A 20028-nucleotide genomic window follows, 5' to 3' on the forward strand; every position below is an offset into this window, starting at 1 on the left:
GACCGGTTTTAGATAGAGAATTAATCAAGCTTTCAAATGGTGCATTTAGCTTTTCGCTATCTCGAATGATAAGAAAGATATCAGCTAAGAAAGTAAATAGAAAATTACGTGTAAAAGTTTGTTGCTACTTCGCACGGGTGAAAAAAAAACCGTTAACATTTAGATCCACGCCAGTAGAGATATATGGCAAATAAAGTGTTATGATTTCTATTTATGTAGTAATAAATTTGTATCATTTACATACGACTTGATAATAAGATTTGGTAAGATCTAATATTTATTTATTGTTATTTTGTAACCATGTACACACATGTCTTTTTTAATAACTATTTTAAGTTAAGTAAGCTACTACGTTCCAAAAGTACACTCGGTTCCAAAAAAAGTGACGCACTTGATTTTTGACCTAATTTTAATATTTTATATTTTTTAAACCAGTGGACCGATTTTTATTATTTTTTTATTTTTTGGTAACCAATTCCTTTGTCTTAAAAAAAAATTAAAAAGGTGGAAATTTTTTCAATGACTCCTGGATGGTAGTGGAAAAACTGGAACCATGTTTTTTTCCTAATTTTTGACTCACACTGTGTATTAATCAAGTAATGGTATAAAAAGTGCTTACGCCCTATATGAAAGACGTTTCTTTTATGAGCTTTTTTTTTATTCATTAATTTATCTCTAAAATTGTCCGAATTGAAGCTTTTTTGTTGAAACCTTGCATATTGCCAACTTTCTGAATTTATGGAAAAACAGTTTTCTAGTGAAATAAACTGATACGAATTTTTAAAAAAGTTTTATTAAACACTAAATTATAAACTGGGATAACTGCTTAATACCGTGTATTGCTTCCCCTAGCAACTCTAAGAGTTTCTAATCTAAGCGGCATACTGGAAATCAGGTTTCTTATCGTTTCCATTGGTATACGATCCCATTCTTCCACTAACGCATCTGCTATTTCTGCGAGGCATTCCTGAGGCCTCTCGCGAGAACGTATCCTTCTCCCTAATTCATCCCACAAATGTTCGATAGGGTTCATATCGGGGCTTCTCGCAGGCCACTGTAATGTGGTGATACCCGTAGCTTCTAAGAAGTTTCGCACTATTACTGCGGTGTGTGGTCGGGCATTATCCTGCATCAATATAAAATTATTGCCCACTAACTCTTCATGAGGTAAGATATACTGTTGTATAATGTCAATGTAAATTTGGGCCGTCATCGACCGCCTCACCGGAAAAACATGAAGGGGTGTCTTTCCATTCATTGACATCCCTCCCCACACCATAACCGACCCACCATTAAAACTTTCGCGTTCTGTTATTAAATTCTGATTAAACCTTTCACCAGTCCTTCTCCACACTCTTTTTCTTCCATCCACCATGTTAAGGCAAAACCTTGACTCGTCCGTAAACAAGACATTCGACCATTCAGGAATATTCCATTCTCCATAATTTTGAACAAAATTTCTTCTAGCAGCACGATGTTCGGGCAATAATTTAGGACCTTTTGCAGGTCTCCTAGCTTTTAAATTAACTTCTTTTAGACGTCTACATACCGTCTGCTTACTTATTGCAACACCACGAATTTGGCGAAGATCTTGCTGAACATTTACCGCAGTGTTTGATCGATTCCGTAAAATCCGCAATCTCAAGAAACGATCATCTCTTGGAGACGTTTTTCTAGGGCGACCAGAACCCACCTTCCGAGCAGTGCTTCCTGTTTGTTCATACTTGCGGATTGCTCTACGAACAGTTGCTTCATGGATTCCCACTGCACGAGCGGCGTAACGTTTACCACGCCCATCGTTTACTAAAGCAACTAATCTTGCTACTTGTTCTGGATTTATTTGAGGCATTTCATGTAATTTTAATCACTACAAAACTTTTTTGTAGTTAATTAATGACACAACGACAAATTAATTGCTATGGCAACGTCAATTGTTTGACAATGTGATCTGTGGTATAAACGTAATTTTTCAACAACAAAGCTTCAATTAGGACAATTTTAGAGATAAATTAATGAATAAAAAAACAAAATGCTCATAAAAGAAACGTCTTTCATATAGGGTGTAAGCACCTTCTATACCATTACTTGTTTAATACACTGGGTGAGTCAAAAATTAGGAAAAAAACATGGTTCCAGTTTTTCCATTACCATCCAGGAGTCATTGAAAAAATTTCCGTCTTTTTACTTTTTTTTTGAAAGACAAAGGAATTGGCTGCCAAGAAATAAAAAGATAATAATAATCGGCCCACTGGTTTAAAAAATATAAGATATTAAAATTAGGTCAAAAATCAAGTGCGTCACTTTTTTTGGAACTGAGTGTACTATAAAATTAGAGAAAAAGTTCCTGACAATCCTCGTTTTTTTCTGCGATACCATGCTGGAAAATGTGCCAGTCAACCCGTGGGAAAACGCACCTTTGCAAAGATTCCGTTCCAAATAGCAAGTTTTTTGAAATTGCCGGAAGGAAGTCTCTACAGGACATTGTTATCGCCGGAGCGGGGCAACGTTACTGGCTAACTCAGGAGTAAAACGTTTAGGATTAAAACGTTTCGGTGGCTGGAATAGTTCGATTATTGCGAAAACTTACTTAATAATAGATTAGAAGTATCGAATCAAGTTTTTTATAAAATCAAAATTCCCATCGAGGAGAAATCTAAAGAACCAAAAGAGAAACATATTTAGAAGAGTTGGACAGTATATTATGTTTTCCAGTTCTAACTGCATCAACTTCAGCTTCATTTAATGAAAAAGATTTTCAAAATGAGAATTTGGTTCTTGGCAACTCATCTTGTTCGAACTGCTCCATTGTGTTCAATAGCTATAAAAATAATGATAAATAAATAAAATGAATGATTTTTACTAATTTTGTTCATCTTTATTATTTTCCTAGGAATATAATGAATTAAGTTCTGTCGTCAAGGATTAATAAATAAGCAAATGATATGGCCTTACGATACTTGTAACCATGTATGCAATTTCATCTTCGAAATTGCTAATGGGAAAAAAATATTTAATACTTCAATAGCTGGTACTCTCTTATTTCACATTACTAATTGTGATGTTTTATTAAAACAATAAAAACCATTTAAATGCAACTTTATTAAACGATAACTTTAAAAAAGTACAAAATCAATATCCTAATTTATTTCATATTAAAATTATTACTATTCCATATGAATATCATCAGAAACTAAATTTTTCATAAAACTAAAAATATCTTTTAAGAAATGATACTTTTCGGGCGTAATCTGAGCTTCATCAATTTTCTCAATTCTATTATCCCATGGGGAACGTCTCAAACGATTGTTTCCGTTACCCTCCACGTTCATTTCTTCTCCGAAACCACTCGGGATTGAAGTCGTCACATCTAAATCTACGGGAATTGCATTTGCGGGAAGTTTATTTTCTTCATAAACTTTAATCGGGATATCAGCGATTTCTTCTTCCTCAACACCTTTTAATTCATCACCAACTATATCAGTTATGTTATGGTGTTTCCTTCCGTTGCAATGTTTACAATTACAGAGTGCTTTCACGTCGATACTTAAATGAAGCGAGCCGTCGTGGAATTCTTTTAAAGTTAAGGGTAATTTAATTCCATCACCGACGAAGAACATATTTTTATGTTTGACTTGTTGAGGGATATCTCTTCGGTTTATAACGTGATCTCTTGGTATTAATTTTCCTAAATTGCGAAATTGGTGGAAGGAATTTCTACCTTGATGCCGTTTGGCTTCGACGATTTCTTTTGAATCATTGTTTTCTTCTGAAGAGTTATCATCGTCGTTCGATCTATAAACTGGTAAATCAGAATGATGGATTCTTGGTAATTTATCGTGATTTTTTAATGGAAAATTTGGTAAATGTAACGGTAATTTCTTATGATGAGTTAAAAACTCTGGTAATTTTGGAGGATTTAATCCGGCTGCTCTGTAAAGATCATCATCATATTTATTTGAATAAGGTGGTTCTACATTGAGGTATTTATAATTTTCTTCTGATTCTTTACTACAAGCAACATGTTCATCATCTTCTTCTTGAATTAGGTCGGGTTGAGAGGATTTTTTTATATTTTTCGCTAAAGAATCCATATTTAAAAGATTTTTATCAACAAACGGTACTTTCCCATCATCTTTTGTGGTTTCTATGAAAGACGGTTGATTTTCAACAGATTCAGCATCACGATGTTTCGACTCAAACGGGGCATTTTCAGGTAATCTTTTTATCGTTTGATATCTTCCGTTTTTATGAATCGTATCAATTCTTGGATGTTTACTATAAATATCTTTGGGTTGTGGAGACATTGCAACAGTCGGTTCATTTTTTTCTTGATTTAATTTCATTTGTTCTTCAGGTGTTAAAGATGTACGAAATTTTTGGTTATTTGTTAATTTTATTTCATCAACCGGCGATGAAGTTTCATCTACATTTTCTTTGGGTAAATCTGTTAAAGATTCTGGGAAGATTTGTTGAACTAAATCTTTAATTTTTTCATTATTTTCTTGGACGGAAAGAGTTGCGTCGTTTATAGCTTTATTAGCAGCACTTTCTATGGCTTCTCCTTCTGCTTCGCGATTCAAAGAAGGAACTAATTTAACTGGACCATCAATATTTTTTGGTAACAGCGATTGATTTTCTTCGTTTTCATCATCATCAAGTACTCGTTTGGATGATGTCGTTATTTTCTTGGAAATCATTTCTTCATTATTTGGAACTTCTTCTTCGGTCATTTTAACTCCTAATTGATTATTTTCTTGTAGATTTGTGTTTTCATCGAATTTTTTTTCAGCCATCATTACTTTATCATCAGTTTTAGTTATTGGAGAATCTTCAAGTTTTTCATTTTCAATCATTTCTTCTTGCTTCAAGAACTCCCTTTGTGAAGGAGATGAATCAACTTCGGATTGCCTTGAAAGATTATCTCCAGAGACCATGCGAGTTTTATTTGAATTTGTTTCATGATTAACGTCTTGTAATTTCTGATTTGCTTGTTGTGAAAGTGTTGTTGCTGATAAGATGGTTTCTGTAACTAATTCATTGACGTTTTTATCGAAGATTGTTGAAGGTTCGGAAATTGGAGTTGATACAGATTGAATTAACTCATCTTCGGTTTTACTTGAACGTTCTGTTGAATTAGTTTCTTTGAGTCTAGAAGCCATTTGAGGTTTGTTTTCCTAAAAATTAATAAATTCAAAGTTTAACAATTAACATATTTTTTTTTTAAATATTACCTCTCCAAGTGCTTCTTCAATAATTTCATCAATTTCTTCTGGCATTAAATGCGGATCCATATTAGCTTTTTTTTTATCTTCAACAATATTTTCAAACTTTTCATCTAATTTCTCAACCAATTCTTCAGTGGGTTTATTCACATTCTTAACTTTATGAAGTTCCAATTCGAGACGTTTATCATTTCCATCATTTGTAGTGAAAACATGGGCTGTATCAATAACAACCGGATGACTAGCTGGACGAGGATTCTTCGATTTCGGCTTAACCATTATTATCATATGATCAGTTTGACTTTTATTGCTTAAATTAAGAAGTTTTTGAAGCAAACGTTGAATCGGGCCTTCCTTAAACGCCCCAACTGTATAATATCTGTCTTCATTTTCGTTTGTTGAAGCATTCTCCGAAGATCTTTGTGCCATTCCAACCGATTCTACAGGTTTTTTGAAAGAGCTTTGTTGATATTTATCGCAAATTTCTTCGCATGGTAGGCAATTATCTTGAGCTTTGCATTTATTTTGTATTTTACAACTTGTACATTTTGTTTTTAATTCGATTCTATTTGAAATGGCTCCAAGTAAATTTTCTCTAAAAATAAAAAAATAAAGTTTTTTAGCAATTTTATTAATGGCTTTAGTTAGAAGAACGAAATAAAAGTAATTTGGATCGGTTACGAGATACGCTACGCATTGCCATCTCAATCTCAACATGTTCGACTTCTAAAACTTAACAGAACGAGTTCGAACGGTGACTGAGCTGGTCTCGTTCATTTCTACAAAGAAAAAGTTTCCGTTCAAGACGTGTAGAGGGTGAAAATCCGCTTAAAAAGTCGATGACGCGGTGAAATCTCCGAACGTTGTCAGGGGATTTTCTTGGATTTTCCACGTCTTTCTCTACCGCGAGTTTTCCACCCTTACAAAGTTTCATTAACCCTCCACGACATAAGACATCTTGTCAACGTTACATTTTTTTTATGTGATTAGTATTAAAAATAAAGATATGGTGATTTCTTTGAAAGAAAATTGATTTTTTTTAATTTATTTCACCTTATTTTGGGGTTTCTGTAGCGTGCAGGGTACAAAATTTGAAAGCTAGAGGTTGAAATTATTAGACCCTGCTAATTGCAAGGGCGTGATATATCCTGCGGCTATCTAATGTCTGGGTATGAACGATCCCTTTTGGACACATTGCAACCTCATTTCGGAGCGTGATTGCTTTTCCCAAAGCTTATACAAAACAGACCAACATTTACTAAAGGTTTCAGAGCTTATTTCATGCTGTATAATAAATGTAACGTCTGTTTTAGTCAAATTTCGGTTATTAAGATGTAAGATTATTGTATAATTAGAATAAAACTAATTAGCTAGAGTTAACTTGGAACAATTTACTTTCCGTCAGCTTTGTTATTTCACTCAATAGATGTTTCAAACGTAATTGGTGATCTGCCATTAGCTTTTCTTTTCTTTGATTCGTTGCTTTTTCATAAAAATTTGGACATGACGTGTGATAATGATGTAGGTCAACAAGAGGTTCATGAGGGGGTTATCTGGATTTGAGTCCATTACTATTTCATCAAGTTTCCACAATTTGAGTATATATCGCAACATAAATGATGATGTTATACAGTTTGGAAACTATATTAATACTAATGCCGTTATTAATTCAAAACTCGAGAGTTTTTTTGAACTAAGTTTGATTTGAATTCTGGTATAACTAAAAGAATTAAATACACTTTTTATTATGTCCCGTCTAAAAAAAATCTACAATGAAGAAAATAGAAAACGAAGAATATACATTTTAATTTAATTTAAAAAGCTAAGGTACATGGATGAAAGAAATTTAACAAAGGAGAAAAGTTGTGTTGGGTTATGCACGAAATGCATAGGGTATAGACAGCATTCCAAACAAAGCACTGAAGACGATATTGGTGTAATGAAAAAGATGAACCCAAAACCGTTGCTAAAAATTTATCACAACACGTGAATATAAGACAATCGATCGAGTTATCGAAAATTATGAGAAGAATTCCGTTGAAGCAACCGCACGAAGAAGTTGAAGAGAAATATCTCTCCCCAAGAATCCCCAAGAATCGATTATGATTAAGCCACGTAAAGAAGCTGTACAGCAAGATACGAATCTTACTAGCACGTTTGAACTTGCCCAGACATAAGATAACAAACCATTACGCTACTGATTGATGTAAGAAAGGTTCAATACTCCATCTGGTATATTGGTCTGCTGGCAAACATGATCGAAACCAATCTGAAAGAAAATGTTATAAGAATTACTGATTGTTATCTGAAGAATAGGATCTGAAATTCTTGTTATAAACTTCTGCATCGTTTTGAACCTTGAAAAGAGGCGGAAAGAGACATCGATAAACACCTTTACGGACAGTCAGGCCATCCTAAAGGCAATTCAGGTCTACACGTGTAAAGTGATAATAAAGTTACGCTGTGGTAGGTTCCAGGTCACAAAGACATTGTGAGTAATGAAACGGCGACAAACCGGACAAAAAGGCAGCGAAGATGCCTTTTATTGGATCCTAACCCTGTTGTGGACTACAAAAAAGCCATAAAAAGCTCAAAGGTAGCTCTGAAAAGAACTGACAGGACACAGACAGATGAAGAATATGATAACTTTATCACAAAAGTGAATTAAGAAGCTCAGCAAAGAGAACCTAAGGACAATTTCAAGTTTCCTGACCGGCTACTCACCCCTAAATTACCACCACTTCAACATTGGACAAGCTGAGTCAGACTGAACATATTCTGTGTGACTGCGTTGCCAGAGGTCGCTTAAGACACAACATTTTCGAAAAGATTTGCCTGACACCTAATGACTTAACACAATAACACCTTGTAGTAATATTGAGGTTCATCAAGGACCTAGATTTGTCCTTAGCCTTTGAAGGGCGTAAGTTACAATAGATCTGAGAGGTCGCTGAGACGAAAGGAGCCGCTCTTCTCAGCCCGGCATCAACAAAAGGTACTTCCATGTGAAAATGGAGATAAAGTACCTGGAACTGATGACTGTTAGGGAGATTTGATACGTTTATGTTGTAGAAATAGAAGACAAAACAAAACTTCCTTCTGTATCATTCATAACAATACGAGAGCGTGCTATTTGACGCGATTTCTCCCTCTGTAGTTTTGTGAAATCTATGCCAATCAGCCACTAACTCTTCCTGTGCTCAATCTAACGTCATCGAAAGTTTCATGAAAAGAGTAAAGAGTTCAGAACCTTGGGGAATTTGCCAAATTTTGTCTAATTTTTCTGGAACATGTTTACTTTATATTGCAATAAAATGATCATCATTCGCACAAAAATTACGCGTTTCATTTAAAATTAAATCAGGCACTCTTGGGATACCTTTACAGTCATTTACAAACAGAATTCTGCGTACATTAATAAATCAGACGGGTTGGAAGCAATAGAGAAGAAAACTTCCAATTTGGTGAATAACTTAAAAGAGAATGAAGAAGTCTGTTCTTCTAGAGAGATACCTATGGCGGTATACACTACCTTTAAATGATGAAGGAAGAATTATACGGGTTAGATTATATGGCTTGCTTACAAATCGCTCGCTAGATATTTTAACCGTAATACCCGCCCCTAGCCCATCAGAGCGTCGTTTCTTAAAACAGGTACATCAGTAGAAAATAAAGTTAACTGTAGTATGAAAGAGTAAGTGGTCACCATTTTATACCTCTAACACAATGCAGCCGACGACAATGTTGCCCGTTTTGCCAGCACCTACTTGTTTTTCTTCAGCATGATGTTTAAAACACTCTTTGAATAATCGAGTTTTTTGAAAAGTCGACTAAAAGGTGAAGAAAATAAGCGCAGATCCACAGAACAAAATGATTAAATGAAAGCCCAACTAGTGGCAAAGTCAGCAAATGAAAGTCAGTAAAAGATTCCATACAATTGCCAATATTGTGGATAAGTTGGACACAAAAAGGTTAACTGTTGGAAATTAGAGATCGAAGGAACAATATTAGCAGCAAACGTTGCCACTCTGTTGTCAATTTGTTTTTATGAACTAGATGTGATAAAAACACAAAATAGCAGTAAAAGCTTGTTAGATTGTATCGGGGTTGGTGGGATCTTTCATTATACAGGAAACAAAAGGGAAGAAAATAGAATAAAATCTGAAACAAAAAAAGAAAACGCCAAAGGATATTTAGATGATTATGAAATGTTTATTTTGAATGCTGAGATATTTGTAGATGAAATTCCACAAGATTAAGTAAGTTTGAAAATAGAGAAGATAAGAAACATTGGTTGACAGCTATTAATGAATTGTTAAAATGATGTTACAAAAATTATCAGACAATAGAGCAATTAGGATGAAACAGTGAGACACGAGGATAGATTTGTGAATCATCCCCTGATTACAACGAAGAAGATATGATATGAAACATATGCGCTGCGTTTTAATAATAATCTTGGGATCTTTTTTGATATTAAGAAAAGATATACAGAAGAACTCGTAAACACTCCAACTAAAGGACGAGTTAGAAAAATCCGAAGGATATCGCCACTCTTAGCTGCGGCCTTCATATTAAAAAGGGAAATGTTATGAGGTGCATTAATTAGGGGTATTAAATGGAAATATTCTAAACGTTCGAGACAAATATTGAACTGAAATAAATTGTATCAAAATAAACAACGTTTGCTAAAATTAAATGTATCTACAAAGCTTAAAAATTTAAGTTGAATTGATTCATAATGTTGAATACAAAAAATTTTGGTCTAAGCGTTTAGACGTACAACGAGGGGTCACATTTCTCAGGCATGTGGGGTATATGTTATATTAGGGTGTATAAATATTAGGTATTTTTAGGTGCTAATCATATTAAAAATATACCAGAAAGTTGAGATCGTGTGCTTATAAAGATTACCCAGAATACTTTGAAGCTGTGTTAAAAAATACTACAGGTGATAGTTTTTTAAAACCATAACGACAATATCCTGAATAGATTAACATCGATTAGATGAAAAGTGCGTCTAAACAAAATAAAGAGCTTAGTTCATGTCTCAAATTTTTCTGACTGACTTTTTTTTGCTGTAATTCAAGATGTAATCTAAAAAAACAATCAATTCATAGGTTTAGTTTAAAAAATTCTTATGGACGATAAAAACCTTTATATGCGCTTAAAGAGGGTAGCTACTGCTTTAATTCAAGACATAAATCGTTAGTTAATTCCTATAAATAAGGAAGATACGATTTATTAAAGTTTGAGGCTTTTGAAGATGTATTGTAAAACAAGCAATTTTTAGGTTTAGTTTAATTAATTTTTTTCTGCTAAATTTTATGGACGATCTTAAAAACCTTTATATGTGCTTAAAGAGAATCGATTCAACTTTAATTCAAGACATAAATCGTTAGTTAATTCCTATAAATAATGGAGGTACGATTTTTTAAAGTTTGACCTTTTTAAAGATGTACTCTAAAACAAGCAATTTTTAGGTTTAGTTTAAAAAATTCTTTTCTTCTAAATTTTATGGATGATCTTAAAAACTTTTATATGAGCTTAAAGAGGGTTGCTTCAACTGTAATTTAACACATAGATCGTTAGTTAATTCCTATAAATAAGGGAGAAACGATTTTTTCAAGTTTGACGCTTTTAAAGACGTGTTCTAAAACGAGTAATTTATAGGTTTACTTTAAAAATTCTTTTTTTCTAAATTTTATGGGTGATCTTAAAAACCTTTATATGCACTTAAAGAGGGTTGCTTCAAGTTTAATTCAAGAGATAAATCGTTAGTTAAATCCTATAAATAAGGGAGATACGATTTTTTAAAGTTTGACGCTTTTAAAGATGTTTTCTAAAATAAGCAATTTTTATGTTTAGTTTAAATAATTTTTTTCTTTTAAATGTTATGGACTATGTTAAAAACCTTTCTATGCGCTTAAAGAGGATCGATTCAACTTTAATTCAAGACAAATATCGTTAGTGAATTCCTATAAATAAGGGAGATACGATTTTTTAAAGTTTGACGTTTTTAAAGATGTACTCTAAAACAAGCAATTTTAGGTTTAGTTTAAAAAATTCTTTTTTTCTAAATTTTATGGATGATCTTAAAAACTTTTATATGAGCTTAAAGAGGGTTGCTTCAACTTTAATTTAACACATAGATCGTTAGTTAATTCCTATAAATAAGGGAGAAACGATTTTTTCAAGTTTGACGCTTTTAAAGATGTGTTCTAAAACGAGCGATTTATAGGTTTACTTTAAAAAATTCTTTTCTTCTAAATTTTATGGACTATCTTAAAAACCTTTATATGAGCTTAAAGAGTGTTGCTTCAATTTTAATTCGAGACATAAATCGTTAGATAATTCCTATAAATAAGGGAGATATGATTTTTTAAAGTTTGACGCTTTTAAAGATGTGTTCTAAAACGAGCAATTTATAGGTTGACTTTAAAAAAATCTTTTCTTCTAAATTTTATGGGCGATCTTAAAAACCTTTATATGAGCTTAAAGAGTGTTGCTTCAAGTTTAATTCAAGATATAAATCGTCATTAAATCCTATAAATAAGGGAGATACGATTTTTTAAAGTTTAACGTTTTTAATGATGTGTTCTAAAACAAACAATTTATAGGTTTACTTTAAAAAATTCTTTTCTTCTAAACTTTATGGATGATCTTAAAAACTTTTATATGAGCTTAAAGAGGGCTGCTTCAGCTTTAGTTCAACACATAAATCGTTAGTTAATTCCTATAAATAAGAGAGATACGATTTTTTAAAGTTTGACGCTTTTAAAGATGTATTCTAAAACAAGCAATTTTTAGGTTTAGTTTAAAAAAATCCTTTCTTCTAAGTTTTATGGATGATCTTAAAAACTTTTATAGGAGCTTAAAGAGGGTTGCTTCAACTTTAATTCAAGACATAAATCGTTAGTTAATTTCTATAAATAAGGGACATACGATTTTTTAACGTTTGACGTTTTTAAAGATGTATTTTAAAACGAGCAATTTATAGGTTTACTTTAAAAAATTCTTTTCTTCTAAATTTTATGAACGATCTTAAAAACCTTTTTATGCGCTTAAAGAGAATCGATTCAACTTTAATTCAAGACATAAATCGTTAGTTAATTCCTATAAATAAGAGAGATACGATTTTTTAAAGTTTGACGTTTTTAAAGATGTACTCTAAAACAACCAATTTTTAGGTTTAGTTTAAAAAAATCTTTTTTCTAAATTTTATGGACGATCTTAAAAACCTTTATATGGGCATAAAGAGTGTGGCTTCAAGTTTAATTCAAGATATAAATCGTCATTAAATCCTATAAATAAGGGAGATACGATTTTTTAAAGTTTGACGCTTTTAAAGATGTGTTCTAAACGAGCAATTTTGTACCTTGCTTTATGAAATATCATACACAGGAAAATATACAGAGTAAAAATATTGTAATAACACAAAGTAAAAAAAAGAAGTACATATATTGGACGGATTTAGAATATTTTAGTTATTATTTACTCTATATTTTTTCCTGTACATATATCAACATCAAATTTGATGCTTATAATGAAAATATATGTACGTAAAATGAAAAATATATGTAAAATATACTTTAAGGGTTTAATGAAAAAATACGTGACTTATTCACCTAAAGTAGCCAAAAGATTATATTTTAAGCAGATTATGTAATAAAAAAATGGATTAATTTTTTATGGCCGAATTTTTTTCTGTAAAATATTTAGTTATTTTAATTATCGCTCAAAAAGAAATGCTTTAAGAAATTTAATCATGACATAATAAGGAAGACATAAAAAAATTAAATCTTTCTTACCCATTTTCTAATTTACTATTGGACGGAAGTTTATATGAGTAGGTTTCTTGTTGGCTAAGGCCCACGACCAAGATGATCAATATCATGAGTTGAGAGTCCATCTCGACTTTGGTGCACCACCGATCATTAACTATTAACTAACTAACTTGATGTAACGTTTTAGTTGAAGTCTCGTCCAGGTGCGGTTTGTCGAAATTTGATGATTGGACGTTTTCATAATAATATCGCAACCAGTAGAAGACGATTATTGCAAAATTTAAATGTTATGTCCAATCATCAAAAAAAAATGTTGCGTACATTTGCTGTTTTGACAAATTATTGAATTTATTCGTTGGAAAAAACCTATTTAAAATTGCTTAGGTATTTAATAAGAATTTAAAATATGGTTGTAATTAAAGGGATCCTTAATTGCTAATAATATAATAATTAACTTCGGAGTTGAGTAAATTTGTTCTACTTTAGAGGAGAATGCGGGTGGGTGAAAGGAAAGGAAATCCTTTGAAGTTTTAATTCTTATACCCGGCAGCTTTTATGCAATTAACGCTACTTTTCAATTAAATTTCTTAATACCTTTTATTCAATTTAATTTTTTTTTTAATTCTTTTTATGAAAACTTTATTCAAGCTGTCTCTTTATTCATTACTTTGTTAATTACAAATAAATAAAAAAATAGTAATTAAAATTTTTCACGCCAACATGTTATTTACGAAATAACAAGATCATTTTAGTTAAAATAGACTTGTCAGCTGAATTCGATGAATATGCAAATAAAGCACGTCGTCGTTCCATAGAATGCATTTATAATTATTATTTGTTCCCATCCTGTGTAGGTTCATCCGCGTAAAGAGTTCCACTTAAAAAAAGGTTTTCCAATTTAAATATCTACATTTCCACTCTATTTTTGAATAAATAAATTTAACAAATTTCCCGTAGGTATTTTTGAAGGGAATAAATTAAATTACATGTATTTTATTAATATGCGTTCCGTAAACCAGCATGTACATAGTTTGAAATCAATTTCCCGGTTATACACATTTTGATTGCATTCCTGTTGAATTGATTGAAGCTCTCTTAACAATTGAGGATTCCAATCGGTTTGTACTGATAACACGTTGGAATAATGAAACCTTCATAGGATCTATTTCAGGGAAATTGAGAGGAACCTCCGTAATACATATTGCTATATAGAACAGCAGCCTTAGGGACCTTTGTTTGACCCGGGTCTATGTCGTTACGTGGCACGTTGAGTAAATACGTTCCGGGAGTGATTGAAAAGATAAACCGTTTATGGTCGGGAGCAAGGACTTGAAACCTTCCGGCGAAATATACCGAACCAATTCTTCTAGCTTTTGATATCCAAGTAAATAAGCTCAATATTCTCATGTCCTCTCAGATTCGTGATAACCCAAATAAATAACTTTAGTTTTTGTTATTTAAACATCTCTAATTCTTTTATACATTGGGTGATTTCTTTTAAAATTGTTTGAATCTGAAAATACCGTAATTTCCTATCCACTTTTTTAGCTGATATCTTCCTGATTATGATGTGGCTGAAGTTAGATTCACTCGCCAGACACAGATTCGAATATTTACAGTCGATCAAACAAGTAGTGGTCCCAAAATTTTATTTCAAATATGAACTTTTCTCACCACTTGGGAGCGTTTCACTCTAAAATCACGCTAAGTACTTAAGTTGAACCCTCTAGAACCCCCGTATTTAGAGATGGGGATGCAGGGTGAGGGTTTAATTTTTGTTAATTTTGTAGGGTAACTTTAGGATTTTTTTTCTCATCCCCCGTGGAGTGCTTCACTTTGCAACCACGTTAAATAATTAAGTCGAACCCCCTAAAACCCTCGTGCACGATCAGCACCTCCGAATTTAGAGATGGGGATGCAGGGTGAGGGTTTAATTTTTGTTAATTTTGTAGGGTAACTTTAGGATTTTTTTTCTCATCCCCCGTGGAGTGCTTCACTTTGCAACCACGTTAAATAATTAAGTCGAACCCTTTAAAACCCTCGTGCACGATCAGCACCTCCGAATTTAAAGATGGGGATGCAGGGTGAGAGTTTAATTTTTGTTAATTTTGTAGGGTAACTTTAGGATTTTTTTTCTCATCCCCCGTGGAGTGCTTCACTTTGCAACCACGCTAAATAATTAAGTCGCACCCTCTAGAACCCCCGTGCACGATCAGAACCCCCGAATTTAGAGATGGGGATGCAGGGTGAGGGTTTAATTTTTGTTAATTTTGTAGGGTAACTTAAGGATTTTCTTTCTCATCCCCCGTGGAGTGCTTCACTTTGCAACCACGTTAAATAATTAAGTCGAACCCTCTAAAACCCTCGTGCACGATCAGCACCTCCGAATTTAGAGATGGGGATGCAGGGTGAGGGTTTAATTTTTGTTAATTTTGTAGGGTAACTTTAGGATTTTTTTTCTCATCCCCCGTGGAGTGCTTCACTTTGCAACCACGCGAAATAATTAAGTCGCACCCTCTAGAACCCCCGTGCACGATCAGAACCCCCGAATTTAGAGATGGGGATGCAGGGTGAGGGTTTAATTTTTGTTAATTTTGTAGGGTAACTTAAGGATTTACTTTCTCATCCCCCGTGGTGTGCTTCACTTTGCAACCACGTTAAATAATTAAGTCGAACCCTCTAAAACACCCGTGCAGGATCAGAACCCCCGAATCTAGAGATGGGGATGCAGGGTGAGGGTTTAATTTTTGTTAATTTTGTAGGGTAACTTTAGGATTTTTTTTCTCATTCCCCGTGGAGTGCTTCACTTTGCAACCACGCTAAATAATTAAGTCGAACCCTCTAGAACCCCCGGGTATGATCAGAACCCCCGAATCTAGAGATGAGGATGCAGGGAGAGCAAAAAAGACACTGCTGATAGGTGGCTATCAGATTCCTGTATTGATGCCTTCGCGTTTGCATATTTGCAATATTTTGCTGATATATATTATGTTGACACAGTCTCAACACAGTTTATGTTTTCAAACAATACCTCTCTGAAGCTACAAATTTATTCGGAATGCTTCAATAAGTACAGATACATATTAATTCCTTATAATATTAATTTTTCGCATTGGACTTTAATTGTTTTAAGTGTACCTAACCACTTAATATATTTTTTTGATCCAGGACACACAAATGCCCAATCCAAAATTTTTAAAATGGTAAAAAAGTTTTTTTTACTTTACAACAATTTCAACAATTCTGATAATCAAATTGACGTGGATGAATGGAAAATGGCACCAAACTGTAAAAATCTCAAACAGTTGGATAGTGTAAACTGTGGCGTGTTTGTGACATTCTTTATTAACACCATAGGTGAAAGTGGAATGCATGATTTGTTTTTAAACCATAAAAACTTTGATCCCGAAAATCACAGAATTTTCCTTCAGAATTATTTATTGGAAAAATCTAGTGATATAAGGAAATATTGCCCTTGTTGTGGACTGTACAATGTATCAAAATACATTAACTGTAACCAGTGTCATCGTTGGTACCATTTCTACAATTGTTCCGATATTCCAAAAACCATTTCATTTGATGCTTCCTTCCATCCTTCCTTTCTTTTTAATTGTTTGTTTTGCCGAACATAGTCCCATTCCAATATTAAAAACATATTTTAACTGTTATTAACTTATATTTGTATTTTTCTGTACCAGCAAGAATGTAAACGTTATTTTTCATAGATATATATTTAAAGTGTTACTTTTATTATTTGTTAATATATTAATTTGTTTATTTTATTATTTGTTAAGACATCATACATTGTCAATGCTTTTAAATTTTAAATAAATCATTGTTTCAACGTTATGGTTGTTTCATCAATATTTTCTTTTATTTCGTAATAAATTAAAAATAAATCCTTACTTCGCCCTGAGAGTATAACAACACTTTGCAAAAATGTTGTTCGCGCACGGGCTTTGTAGAGGATCCTTCCGAGTCATTTTACGTGGTTGCAGAGTGAAACACTCCACGGAGGATGAGAAAAAAAATTGTAAAGTTACTCTACAAAATTAACAAAAATTAAACCCTCACCCTGCATCCCCATCTTTAAATTCGGAGGTGCTGATCGTGCACGAGGGTTTTAGAGGGTTCGACTTAATTATTTAACGTGGTTGCAAAGTGAAGCACACCACGGGGGATGAGAAAAAAAAATCCTAAAGTTACCCTACAAAATTAACAAAAATTAAATCCTCACCCTGCATCCCCATCTTTAAATTCGGAGGTGCTGATCGTGCACAAGGGTTTTAGAGGGTTCGACTTAATTATGTAACGTGGTTGCAAAGTGAAGCACACCACGGGGGATGAGAAAAAAAATCCTAAAGTTACTCTACAAAATTAACAAAAATTAAATCCTCACCCTGCATCCCCATCTCTAAATTCGGGGGTTCTGATCCTGCACGGGGGTTCTAGAGGGTTCGACTTAATTATTTAACGTGGTTGCAAAGTGAAGCACTCCACGGGGGATGAGAAAAAAAAATCGTAAAGTTACTCTACAAAATTAACAAAAATTAAACCCTCACCCTGCATCCCCATCTCTAAATTCGGGAGTTCTGATCGTGCACGGGGGTTCTAGAGGGTTCAACTTAAGTACTTAGCGTGATTTTAGAGTGAAACGCTCTCAAGTGGTGACAAAAGAAGTTCATATTTGAAATAAAATTTTAGCACCACTACTTGTTTGATCGACTGTAAATATTCGAATCTGTGTCTGGCGAGTGAATCTAACTTCAGCCACATCTGATTATGCTAGTTTACAAGAAAAATCTCGAAGACTGTGATATTTTTTTTATAATGCAGAATGTTGTGCTGATTCTGAAACTGTCCTCAGTTTTTTTCCATCACGTCCAGTTTTTGAGATATACCCAAAAATGTGGAAAATCGGAAATAAAAAAACATAGTAACGGTTCATGGTCAGTATATTTTTTATTTTGCATAGTGTGCTTCTGTAGCTATATGGACATGAAAGTAGAGATCCAGACGAATATTTTGAGCTATTGATGGCATAAATCGGATTCTCCGTTATTTGGCTACAGCCTAAAACAACAAAATGAAATTTTTTTAACACTTAATCGCACCGTAACGAAAAAGAATTATATGTGAACAAAAAAGTTAGCTATTCTATCCTGTAGAACATTTAATTCTCTAAATTTCGAAGCATTGGACATCATGGTCGAACGTATTTTACCGGAGATATCGTTAATTTACGACAATCGTGCAAAATTTCATTTTTGCCATTTTCACTGTATTGTTGAAACATTATTACGAACAATTTTTTTTAATAAAGAGGTATTTTAACTGTTCCAGGCACTAAGAATAAACATTAAATTCACTGAAATCAATATTATTTTACCTGTTCTAAATGTTGAACATTAAGCATATCAAATAATTAAAATTTATTGGCTGTCGTTGCTAGATGACATTTCTCCACTGTCACTTTTACTCTTATAACTTTTTTTACTCTTTTACTGGATTGTAGTAATTGGTCAGGAGGATTTGGTTTTGGCAGAGATACCAAACTTTTCTTTGTCTTTTTATTTATATTGTCTAGGTTTATAGTACAAATTATATTACAGAACTTTTATGGAATTAAATTTTATGGTTAATACATACTACTTTACTTATTGTTAGTATAGTGCGGGATATGATTACTTTTCGACAATGTTTTGTATGCCTTTGAGTCGATTTCTCTGATAACACTCCAGAGATAATCTCCCATCATCCCGGCGTCCCAGTATCCTTGTTAACGTCTTTCCAATGCCATTAAGTCTTGATACAACCGCTTGCCTTGTTCGTCACTTTCCGCTCCAAGATTGCTTGGAAAAAAATCTAAGTGCGAATGGAGAAAATGGATTTTGAGCGACATATTTGCATTTATGGCTTCGTAATTGTGCAATAAGTTGGAAATTATTTCGCGATAATTCTCATCCTTATGGTTTCCTAAAAATCCATGGACGATTTGTTTGAAGCTAATCCACGCCATTGCTTTTTTTGTTGTTAATATTGACATTAATCGTTGTCATTTATTAATTTTCTTGTTTGACGGCCAACGAATATGCCTTCTTTTAGTTTAGCATACGATAGTTGTGAAAAGAGCTGGGTATTTAAAGGTATTTCAAGATATTTAAATGCTGGGCCTTTGGATTCAACGTTTTCACAAAGTTTTTCATCAAACCCAGTTGGATGTGTAGTGGAGGCAAAATTACAGATGCTGGTCTCACCAGAGGCTTATTTAAGACATTGAAAGCACCAGTATCGTAATGTTCTCTAGAAGGCCAGTCTTTGCGCACATAATGATGCTCTCTCGCGCGGCTATCCCACAAACAAAGAAAACAGCAATATTTTGTAAAACCGGCTTGTAAGCCAGTAACCACAGCAATTACCTGAAAATCATAGAAATGTAAGTCAATACTTAAAAAGTAGAAGTTAGTAAATTTCTTTACTGCGGCAATTACCTTTAAATCTGCACAAACTTTCCATTCAAATGCGTTATAGTGAATTAGAGTCAAAACCTCTGATATGCGCACATATGTTTCTTTAACATTGACGGCATGAGTAAGTGAGCAAGTGGAATAGTTGGTATACCAACTATAGCAACTATACCAACACTATAGTGTGTTTCCATTATGAAGTAAAGCTGCTTTAAAACTGTTTTTAGAGCTATCGATAAAAAGACGCTATTCACTTGGGTTATGATCTATTTTCAATTCATCAAACAGTCTCTGCACGTTATTACAATAATAAATACCTTGATCTTTCGTAAAAAATTGTACAAATGCTTCGCCTCTGTTTCGATAAACAGTTACACGGGTTGTAGGGTGTAAATAATTCCATTGCTGTAAGCGGGATGCCAATACCTCACTATCAATCTTCAACAACTTCAGATGTCTAGCTAAGTCACTTAGTTCTTTCTGTGACAGTTTATTTCGGCATCATAGTCTCTGCTAGATGACATATCTTCACTCTTTCCTTTACTCTGATCA

At 33.2% G+C, this 20028-nt stretch overlaps 1 protein-coding gene across 1 annotated transcript; it reads right to left on the minus strand.

The window, feature by feature from the left end:
• Positions 1 to 3080: 3080 nt before the first annotated feature.
• LOC139429919 (uncharacterized) lies at positions 3081 to 13182 on the minus strand. The gene is made up of 3 exons (XM_071196330.1): positions 13034 to 13182; positions 5232 to 5817; positions 3081 to 5174 (listed from the first exon to the last, which is right to left on the minus strand). Exons 1-3 carry the CDS (start codon positions 13132 to 13134, stop codon positions 3165 to 3167), a joined length of 2697 nt encoding a protein of 898 aa, XP_071052431.1. The 5' UTR covers positions 13135 to 13182; the 3' UTR covers positions 3081 to 3164.
• Positions 13183 to 20028: the final 6846 nt, after the last annotated feature.

Source organism: Onthophagus taurus, chromosome 6, assembly GCF_036711975.1.
Source record: "Onthophagus taurus isolate NC chromosome 6, IU_Otau_3.0, whole genome shotgun sequence".
Classification (NCBI taxonomy): Eukaryota; Metazoa; Arthropoda; class Insecta; order Coleoptera; family Scarabaeidae; genus Onthophagus; species Onthophagus taurus.